Raw genomic sequence first — 11,295 nt, 5'->3', positions numbered from 1 at the left:
CATGACAATGATCCCAAACACACTGCCCGGGCAACGAAGGAGTGGCTTCGTAAGAAGCATTTCAAGGTCCTGGAGTGGCCTAGCCAGTCTCCAGATCTCAACCCCATGGAAAACCTTTGGAGGGAGTTGAAAGTCCGTGCTGCCCAGCGACAGCCCCAAAACATCACTGCTCTAGAGGAGATCTGCATGGAGGAATGGGCCAAAATACCAGCAACAGTGTGTGAAAACCTTGTGAAGACTTACAGAAAACGTTTGACCTCTGTCATTGCCAACAAAGGATATATAATAAAGTATTGAGATGAACTTTTGATATTGACCAAATACTTATTTTCCACCATGATTTGCAAATAAATTCTTTAAAAATCAGACAATGTGATTTTCTGGATTTTTTCCCCCATTTTGTCTCTCATAGTTGAGGTATACCTATGATGAAAATTACAGGCCTCTCTCATCTTTTTAAGTGGGAGAACTTGCACAATTGGTGGCTGACTAAATACTTTTTTGCCCCACTGTATGTGACTTTCCTGTTCTCTACAATCTCCTTTCCATGAAATATAGGGCTGTAATGGAAGTTAAGACTGTGAAAATAGTGCTTTCAGGGATCTTTTGTACGGTAGCACACGTTCACCTGGATCAAAACAAGTATAAAATGATCAGTCTTATGTTTATTTAAGAAAAGGTTATTAATCAAAAGGGTAAGGCCATTTTCAGTAAATGCTTTAGTTCATTGTTACATAATTGGCAGGAAAAATGCCAGTCTTGCCATGCAAACTTCCTTCCCACCAGTCAAATTGGGAATCTGTTTTTGTTGTGACCTTAATTTTGTCTCCAGCATTAAAAGTCAAGTCACCAGGCTGCTGTCCTTCAAATGGATATATTGCTGTCACAATTGTAGGAGTGAACTTGGACTTTTCTGAAAGGAAGGAAGGAAGGAAGGAAGGAAGGAAGGAAGGAAGGAAGGAAGGAAGGAAGGAAGGAAGGAAGGAAGGAAGGAAGGAAGGAAGGAAGGAAGGAAGGAAGGAAGAAAGAAAGAAAGAAAGAAAGAAAGAAAAAGTTAGCTTTGTACAAAGTTAGCTTTGTCATATTTTACCAGGAATAGCTAATTTCACAATCCAGAAACCTAAGATGCCTATGTAAACATCTGAGGAGCTGCCTAGAGTGGCAAGAAATAAAGAGCATAGGTTAAAAAAAAATTTTTTTTTTTAAATCTTGGTCAGGATATCACATTCATCTTTCTTAACTTTATTTTCTTAAAGACTTAATGCCTTTGAAATGGTGCAAGGAGAGAACGTGTTTCCTTCATGCCTACTAGTGGATCCTCCAGAGTTGGGAACGGAACACTGGGCAAGATGAATCTTTCCTTAAGCCAGCATAGCTCTCACATTTTCCATATTCAGCAACATTTGGAAAGCAACGTGTTTGCTATGAGCAAAATTATTATTTATTAAAATAATTGTGTTCTGCTTCTCCTGAAAGTATGGTGGGGTATCACAATTAAAAAGCAATTTTACAAAATAAAGCTAATCCACTAAAAAGACAGATGGGGGAAGGGGAATATATTTTGCAAAAACTAGGATGTTCCAATAGTGGCTGCACCACAGAGGAGATATCATTTCATAGGACAAGTACCGCCACAGAGAAAGCTGTTCTCCCTACTGCCACCAAGCAAGAATCCAACAAGAACAGCAGGACCTTCCCATAAGAACTGAAGTGCCTGAGAACTAAAGAGCTTGACTGGATCAGCCTAATGGTCTATATAAGTTACTATTGCTGTTTCCATCATAGCCCACCATGACCATTAAAAAACCCCTAAGGAGGAAAACAAATATGATATAACCAATGTTGCTCATTCGGAATCCTTATAGATTAGTAAGAATACTTGAAGAGACTATAGTGAAACTTAGGGCTAAATCAAAACAGCTGAATTGGAAACAGCTAAATTGGCTAGGTTAACCTTATATCTGTATCTTTTTCATTCTAACACAGAACTGACAAGTTGCCACTTGTTTAAATAAAATTAACTTTAAGAAAGAAATTGAATGGATTACAAAGGCCATAAATCTTGAGAAAAAGGTGTTCTTAGCACAACTAAAAATATATTTTGAAAATTTGTTGGAACTAGTGACTTGCTTCTACATAAGGGGGCAAGATTATGCAACACGAGTCTAGTTAATCATTATGTACATGACGTTCTTTCAATTGTAATTGGATTTTTTAAAAAGATAGACTAAGAAGTACTCAGGCAGCTCTCACAAGATGGTGCTACAGTGCTACCTTCAACAAAATATCCACGTGACTGAGTCATGTTGATCCATTAATTTGGAACTTCTAACGCAAATAGGTTGATTTTTATGAGTTCTTTTATTAATATTATTGCTACACTATAACCTTTAGAATAGAAAAAAAAATTGGTACAGAAACAGGTAAATATCAGCTGAAAGAAGGCACTTCTGATCAATTTCTCAAGATAAAGCTAAACTTGAAATTTGCTAAATATCATTTTATTTATAATGCTTTGATCACTGGACTTGATTCAGACTAAGTTGCTGCTCTTGTCTCAGTGATTTCAGAGGAAACAACATCATAATTAACCTATCCCAGAGGGACCTAAATACAGTTAAGTCTGCTAATCAAATACTTCCAGCTTATTACATTTTTTGAACTGAACATCTATATCACCACTTATCAGCTCAGATTCATAAATGAGACGTGCCTGTATTTTATATAGGAAACATTTGTTATTTACCAGTGATCATGATAACAGATTTTGGTGTGTTGTCAGATTTGGGGAGGAATATTTGCCTCTTTTTACATATTGCAACATTACCCAGGGAGCGTCCAATAACTTCTGTGTAGTGCCACAGAACTTTCAGTCTTACATTACACCATGAATATTCTCTCAAAGAGTTTTTAAGCCCCCTTCATCTAAGAAGTGACCAGTAATAAACCCAGCATATTGACAAAGTCTAAGGTCACACTTCTCTTCTTTACATTCTCAAGAAACAGATGTTGGGAAAGTTTTAAATGGCTCTCCAGAATGACCTGACATATCCATCCCTATTAATCCAATTTAAATACAAAAATACCATTTTTCTTTTTGCTGTTGGTACTGGAAAAGACTTGTAGCTACTGCAATAATACATCTATCATAATCTTCAATTATACTTTTGTCAGAGTTTAACATTAGCAGAATGCTTGGATCATATTCCAGGGGGTAATTATGTTGCAAAAGGAAGGTACAGACTGAACGTTTCCCAGATTTCAAAATTCGCTTCTAAAAAGTTAATATTCACCTGCTAAAATCGGCATAAAAATAGTCTTGTGGCAATGAAAGAGTAACTCATTATGAAATAAATTTCCACAAAGAAGAAAAAAAACTTAGTTCTTGCAGCAGCTAGTCATTTTTTTAAAAAAAAAATCCAAGCTATAATCTAATATTCTAAATGCTAATTTTAGAATATGGCAAAAATAAAAATTCCCTATGAGCACATGCATATATACCTATAGAAATTTCTAGATATTACTTTGAGCTTTTATTTTTCCACGGCTCTGTCACAGAGGGACCCATGTAGAACAAGCAACATTCACTTACCTAGCTTTTACTGATATATTATTAAAACATACATTAATAATTGTTGTAGTGCATTCTTTTCACAGTGTCTACGTTTGGACATGCAACATCACTTAACAAACAAACAAAAGAATCCATGCTACATCTTGTAAAACATACAAGATGCTTATATTAGGACAAGATTCCTGCAATGATATAAGCCAAATTAGAGGCAATGGTAGTCAATCTGCATTTGTTTATAAGTTAATGAGATACATACATATTTAAACAGGTTAATTTTAACGGAGGAGATACGCAAGTCAGAGACTTAATTCCCTCCCAAATTATCTTGCCAAAGCCCGTTATTTCAAATATTTGCACTCTAGCTCAGAGAAAAGGCATTATATCTATAGAGATGGTCCCAAGTACTATTGGTGGTAGCTTCAGATAAGGCTGGGAAAGATTCCTGTCTGAAGTTCTTGAAAAACATTGTTGGTCAGTGAAGACAAGGTTGAACCAAGTGGATGAGTTTTGGCTTGGTATAATACAGCTACCCCATGTTCCACTTTTAATATTAGAGCTGGAGTTGTGAAATAGAAATAAACAAGGCAGATAGATAAACAACAGATGAGGCTGCTTCCAACAACAACCAGCTGCCTGAGGTTTGGCAACATTTAAACTAGTTTTCCAAACTTGTGGTTTTAGGTATGTTAAATTACTATGGCCACCATCTCCAACCAACATCAGGTAGAAGAAGACTGTCTTAAAGGTTTGCATATCAGGCTTTGGGTACTTCAACAAACAATTCAATGGATCCATATGGGCACTGGAACTGGCATTCATCTATACACTAACTTTTCTGTATCTCTGTACTGTTTAAGTATTGTAACCTTTATTTCTCACCTCAAAATTCAAGTTACCGTACTGGCAGATGGAGAAAACTTAAGAGTTTTCTCATGATAGTTTCAGTGATTGGTAGAAATACCGTTGCATACTTTAAGGATTTCTTTCATTTTCAAAAACTGCAGAAATACCAAGTTAAGAATACTAAAAGTACATGTTTCTAGTGCCTGCCTATTATTCATTAAGTTTAACACAATGGCATTGACCCAAAGCACACATAAAACAAAGACCTCAATTTTCTAGTCCTAGCATGCACTGACCTCAGTTGCTATGTGTCTTTGCAATCAGCTGGCTCAGCAAGAATAGAGATTTTCAAGGTTTTTTCTCCTTGCTACAGTCAAAATTCCACACTACACTTTTTTTTTTGTGCTCATTTCAAGACAGTACATGTCAAAAAAGATGCTTCATTCAAAATGATTGCAGAATTGATAGCAGCAATGTTTATCCTAGCAGAGCAGTTAGAAAATAATTTTAGAAAATATTTCCTGTGATTTCCTGCTTCAGGAACAGCATTAAGAGAATTTAGATTAGTAACAACTGCAAGAGAGACGCTACTAGATGCATGCTTATTTTACTTGAAAATTAGCTGTAAATCCCACCAGAGAATCACAAAAATAGATTATGCTGTCTTAAATCCCTTTAAAGAGGAAAGGATTCATTGTTTTATATTATTGAAGTTGCATGTCAGCATGGTTTATAACCTTATATACATTATATTTCTGTTTATGGATCCTCAGATATAAATATCCATTAGTCACCTTGAACTGGCTTGCTACCCTTATAGTTTATAACCAACCATAGGTTGTTCCCTAGAAACTATTACAAATATATTGGAACCAAGTTTATGAGCATCAGTTCTGATTATCCTGAAACAGTTTAACAGAAATATTTTACCTGCTTCAAAGAGACATACACTGTCTGTTCTTATGAGAGTTCAACATGATCATTATACCTTGTTCAATAACATTATGAAAGCTGTTCTCAGATGCAGTTCAATAGAGCTACAAAAGCAGAGCCGACCTTCTTTTCTGCTTCTATATGTGTTAGAACTGCAGTTCTACAGTACTACCAGTAGTAGTATCTTGTTTTCTACAAAAATCTCTCTGAAGAATTGTTTTTTCCCCATAGATGTACTATCATATTCATTAAACATATGACATGCAAGATATGTAATGCCCATTCTTTCTTAAATAAACCTCACTGGGTTCAATAGTGCATACTTCATCCTCACTAAGTTTCTGGGACCATTCTTATATTACAACTGCAGTGTGGGAGCCCTTCCATGTAACCCTATTTTGTATAAACTGTGTCTATGCTTAGAAATACAATGCATGCTATTTCTTATTTGATCTGAAAAAAGGCAAAATACTACTGAACTAAATACTACTAATTACTATGAGCTAAAATCAGGAGTATTACACACAAGGATCTGTGAGTATATTATTGTACCATATAAATGAGTAGTATGATGACCACTACAAAATTAATGAGTCTCTAAGAGCTAGCATTTTCTCAGCACCTAGGTATACATATATTAAGGTACCTAGATATATATATTCTAGGCTTCTGGGAGAATAACTCAACAACTAAGGAGTCCTAATAGTTACTACTCAGTGTTGTCTTTGGATAACAAACCTGTTTTATGGAAAATTATATCCCTTTATATGTGACTTTGCCAGGTTTTAAACAAACAGATCCTAGCTGTTTATTGTATCCTGACTCTAACAAATAGCCAAGCTAAACTAGAGTTATTTAAGTTTTAGCATAAACACACAATGTTTCTACAAGCTCCTCAAAGGAATAAATGCTCACGAGGGCAGAATGTTAAAATCAGTGAAGTCAAAGAACAGAAGTAATTCTACATAGTTCTATAGAAAATAAACTAGTTCAGAAGGCAGGCCTATGTTTTCTCTGCCTAAAGTAATTAAACCCACCATCTAATAGGAAATGTTCATATTCAAGCCCCCAGCTGCAAATACACAAAATGTACAAACATTACCAAGCTCTGAACAGGGCAGTTTCATCCAGAAGGAGCTGAAGAATTTTTGCAGCACTTAAAAGGCTGCAAAATTTATGGCCAGTCTTGCTATTCTACTTAGCATTTAAGTCAGCTGCTGCCGCCCTGGCAACAACAGCGTGGAAGAATCCAAGCGTAACACGTGCAGTCTACTGAAATTTCTCACTCGGAAAGGATGACATTTGCAAAGGGTAGCTGCACTAGCAACCAGTTGATTAACAAGCGGAAGAACTATTGTCTTATTTTTTTTGTATTTCATTTCATTTCATTTCTCTCTCTCTCACATACATGTAAATAGACCTGTTGCTTTAAGCTTCTTTTAGCCAGGCTCCATGTCCTGAGAATCGAACTCTTGTGGAGTAGAGGAGGAAATAACAGGAAATGTGGGGACCAGGAGTGTTTGATATGGTCCTTCAACCAAAATGTGAATTTAAGTGTACTGCATGCGCCAGGATTTGAAGGATGTTATTTTATTTTATTTTATTTTATTTTATTTTATTTTATTTTATTTATTTAAGCAGTTTATATGGCCACTCAACTCACTCACAGTGACTCCGGGCAGCTTACAGGAATAAAAATCCCAAATACAAAACCCACTTTGGCCAAAAGAGTTCATTAAGCAAGTTTTCTAGAATCAGGATGAAGCAGAATACAGTATGTAAAATGAGAATTTGTTCCTATCTATTCACTTTTTGGGGTGGCAGAGGGGAGGAATGCTAGGTAGAAAGTAGAAGGGGAATATAAGTTCTATAGCTTTTGTTCTATTTCTCCACCTTCTGGAAACAGCCCTGAGCAGTAGAAAACATACCATAACATCTTTCTTCTACTTATATCACAACACTGACTTTCTGCTTTTTCCAACTTATTTTCCACTGAACCTCCCCCCCTCCCCTCCAGTTTGTAGCTCATGACTGTGTGGAATTAGTGAGCAACACAGTCTGTGTTCAGGCTTGAAAGAGGAATATGTTTGGATCAGTTTACACAACTTTCTTTTCAACAATACTAGTCTGTCTTGCCACTCCAGGGTCCAATATTTTGGTTGTTTTGGTGAGCATAAGAACACTAAATTAGAATTGCGAAGAACTCTGAATTATGGGTATCTCATGTTCATGCAAAGTAACACCAAAAAATAGCATTCCATAGACGGTAGTTCTATTTGTGCTACTTGTTCTATTCTGGCAGACCAGAATTGCTGAGATTCTGAATAACTGTACCCAATATGTATGTCTGTGCAGGGCGCCGCTTACCAAAAGTTATATGTTTATAACAGCTTAATTTCCCCCTCAAATATCGTATCCCATAAGTTGTAGCCTGCAAGAAAATCATAAATCATATTTAAGTTGTGGGCTGCAACAAATGTATATATGGGCATCTGTAGGTGGAACAAGGAAGAACAAATGATGAAGCAGGCATCGCAATATTGTGACAAAAGCTCCACCCGTTTTGTATGAGTGTCGTGGTACTGTATACCTCCATTTCATTGTTCTGATAAAACCATCGAATTCTGTGGACTCTTCTGAGTTCACATGTGGAGAAGCGGACCAATATTACAGATGCCTTCATTTATTTCTATTCAAACCATTTCCTGAGTTCTATAACTCTGCATTGACTATTATAACTAATAATATTATAAACACTCACCCATTGCAGTAGAGTCCCTGGGAAGCTCAGGATAAAGTCTGTTTGATGTTCTTGGAGCTATAAAAGAATTCAGAACATACTATATTAGTTAATACATTCTATATGATAGTTATTTCTTTTCCTATTACAAACCTAGAACTATGGGTGCAAGCCAGTCAGGAACTATTAAGAAAACAAAGAGAGAACAATAAATAAAAACTCACCAAGAGAAAGAATTCACAAAGCAACAGAAGAGAAAGCCCAGTCTTAATAAGTGGTGGTGTGGTGGTGGTGATTATTTGATACAACACATTGTGTCTTCACAAAGCAGAACTTTAAAAAGATTATGGGAGGAAATTGACTTTGGAAATATATAATATAAATAATGGAAAACTGATGAGGGTGAAGTTGGAACATTTAATGTTCCAAGAAGAAAATCATCTCCTCCTCCCTCAGCTAAAGCAGTATAAGAAAAATGAAGAGTTTTTCAGAATTGATTCAATGTATTATAGCCTATAATTTCAGTCTGTGATTTATATTGTATTTACCATGGTCCTGGCTATGTACTCTTAAGAGTAATTCCTAGTTTTGTAAAGTGATGTAGTTTATAATTCATAAGTAATTAATGATATACTAGAAAACTGTAATCTTCATGAAACTCTAGATTCCTTATTTATTTACATGTTACTATTTGCATTTTATTCTTTTATACTTTTTACATGTTTTATCTCTTTGTTTAGACTCTTCTTCTCAATTTTTTAATTAAAAAATAGAAAACAAAGAGAATAATGAAGAGGAAATATTAGGGTGTATGTTAAAACATACTTAACTCCTGATGGAAAGACATTACATTTATAAGTTAGTATAGAAATAGGTTTAGATTAGAGTATAAAAATTACAATAAATATTCAAATGACCTATTCAAAAGTCCTATACTATTCTGTAGTATGCATGCAGAAAGACAGTCGCTACTTAAAGACTGTTTTTAGAAAACAATTCTTCTGTTGAGAAAGATGGATTTAATTAGTCTTTATGGACCACAGGACAAGAAGAATTTCAAACAATATGGTCAACCTTTTGGAGTTGCTTCATTTATAACATAATTTCCAGGCTCTCTGCCCCGATTGTTCCCTTTTTAAAATGGCTATGCTTATCAAGAAGTTTTTGTTGCTTTTATGTAATGGTGTTATACATATTTGCATTTTTTCTTTTGTTGCTTAGTGTTATGAATGTGTTCTGATCACCAGTGTTTTCCTATCGACTCTTTGATTTAGGGTAGTCAGACACCACAAGGTCTACTGGAACTCGACTCAATAAGAGAATACAATACAATACAATTTTGTACAATAACAGAATCTTGAAAGCCTAACAGAGTTTTTTTCGGCCCCCCTCTTATACCATACAGAATCAAGGTGGGGTTTTTTGAGTCTCTTTCTTATATTTCCACCTTTCCCAGAGTTGTCTTTTTTTTCCCCTCTGGGTGCCTTTGAGTCAGGTTTTGACTCCTGCTGACTGCTGGGACTAGTCCCTGCAGTTTTCCTGGCAAGATTTTTTGGAAGTGGTTTGCCCTTGCCTCCTTCCTAGGGCTGAGAGAGAGTGACTGGCCCAAAGTCACCCAGCTGGCTTGTGCCCAAGCAGGACTAGAACTCATGGTCTCCTGGTTTCTAGCCTGATGCCTTAATCACTACAGGTAGTCTTCAGGTTATGACCACTCGTTCAGTGACCATTCAAAGTTATGACAGTGCTGGACAAGTGGTACAACCAGTCCTTGAAGTTCTGGCCATCGCAGCACCCCCGCAATCACGTAGTTGCAATCTGGGTGCTTGGCAACCAGCTCGCACTTACAACAGTTGCAGCATCCTGCAGTCATATGATTGCCATTTGCAACCTTCCCTGCCGGCTTACCATAAGCAAAGCCAATGGGGAAGCCATCAGGGAAGATTGTTAGTTGCTCTCATAAGTTGCTCCCGCCACTTTTTCTCCCAAGGAGCGCTGCTACAGAGTACCAGAACCCGGGATCTCATACTCCATAGCACTCCCCTGCCTGCCCGCACTCTGTAGTGCATGCCCATCCACAGGTCCACCTGCCCTCCATAGCATGCACCTGCTTGCAGCATCCCTGCCTTCGGCCCCCACCAGCTCGCCTGCGCTCTGTAGCACCCATCTGTGATCCTTGCCAACCTGCCCACTGCCCCTGTTAGCCCTCCTGTGGCCCCACCTGCAGCCCCCACCAACCTGCCTGCAGCCCCACCCACAGCCCATTGGCCCACCCATGCTCTGTAGCGCCTACCCACAGCCCACACCAGGGTGCCTGCAACACCGCCCACAGCACCTGCATACCCCCCCCCACATGCACACTCCTTGCTTGGGATTCCCGCCTCTTCCCATTTAATGACCTGTGTGGTCCTGGGGTTATGACGGCAACCAGGACTGCTGTCGCTAAACAATGCATTCATTTGATATTGTGCTTTACAATCACATTGCTTTGCAACAGAAATTTCAGTCCCAACTCCCGTCATAACCTGAGGACTACTTATACACCAAACTGGCTCTAGATGTCATTTACTGTCTCTTTTATCTGCTGACTGTTCTTGCATTCCTTTGGCAACACTATTTCTGCTATATTGTCTGACAGTAGCCTTAGTCACAACACATATCACTGTCTCAGACATTCATTACACATCCCTGCAGGTGAGTCAGGGCTCTTCATCATATACAGAGCCAGATTACTCCAATCTCCCCTTCTGTTGAAGGCCAAAAAGTTTGGTCATTTTAAAAACAACAGTCAAAAGTCAGAAAGAAGGCTGACAAAAGCATAGCATTATAATAATTTCCTCACAGCCCCTGATTAAAGTTTTCCCAGGATAAATGGAAAGCCAAATAACTGAACCAGAGGAAATATCTTTGTCAGGAGTCTTCTGTTTCTATAGAAATAGGTGAGATGTTTACCTAGGAAGTTACACTAGATTTGATTTCTGTTTTCTATGTAGCACCAAACCTCAAGCTTTTATTTCTTTGCAAAAACTGTGAACTGCATATATCTTTAGCCATTATTCTATCATTCAGGCTGGGTTCAAATGTAGCATATTTTCTTTAAAATCTATTTGTGATTTGTAATAATACTGAGAATACTCCTTCTCCAGTCTTTCTCCACAGATTTGCAGATAACTTTTTATTTGGAGCAGACCAGTGCTATCTAGAGGAC

The 11,295-nt window shown here is 37.3% G+C and overlaps 1 protein-coding gene across 1 annotated transcript in view; it reads right to left on the bottom strand.

The window, feature by feature from the left end:
* Positions 1-929: 929 nt before the first annotated feature.
* The window catches only part of SH3YL1 (SH3 and SYLF domain containing 1), a 33,707-nt gene continuing 23,341 nt past the window's right edge, over positions 930-11,295 (bottom strand). Inside the window, exons 9-10 of the mRNA XM_088136696.1 lie at positions 8,112-8,168; positions 930-7,781 (exon numbers count right to left, since the gene is read on the bottom strand). Coding sequence (XP_087992822.1) covers positions 7,732-7,781; positions 8,112-8,168 — 107 coding nt within the window. The 3' untranslated portion in view covers positions 930-7,731. The remainder of the gene's footprint in view (positions 7,782-8,111; positions 8,169-11,295) is intronic.

The sequence above is a fragment of the Python bivittatus genome, unplaced genomic scaffold, assembly GCF_059951505.1.
Source record: "Python bivittatus isolate LINGU-HERP-01145 unplaced genomic scaffold, Pbiv_v1 ctg000020_np1212, whole genome shotgun sequence".
Classification (NCBI taxonomy): domain Eukaryota; kingdom Metazoa; phylum Chordata; class Lepidosauria; order Squamata; family Pythonidae; genus Python; species Python bivittatus.
This window is presented reverse-complemented; position numbering and strand designations above follow the sequence as displayed.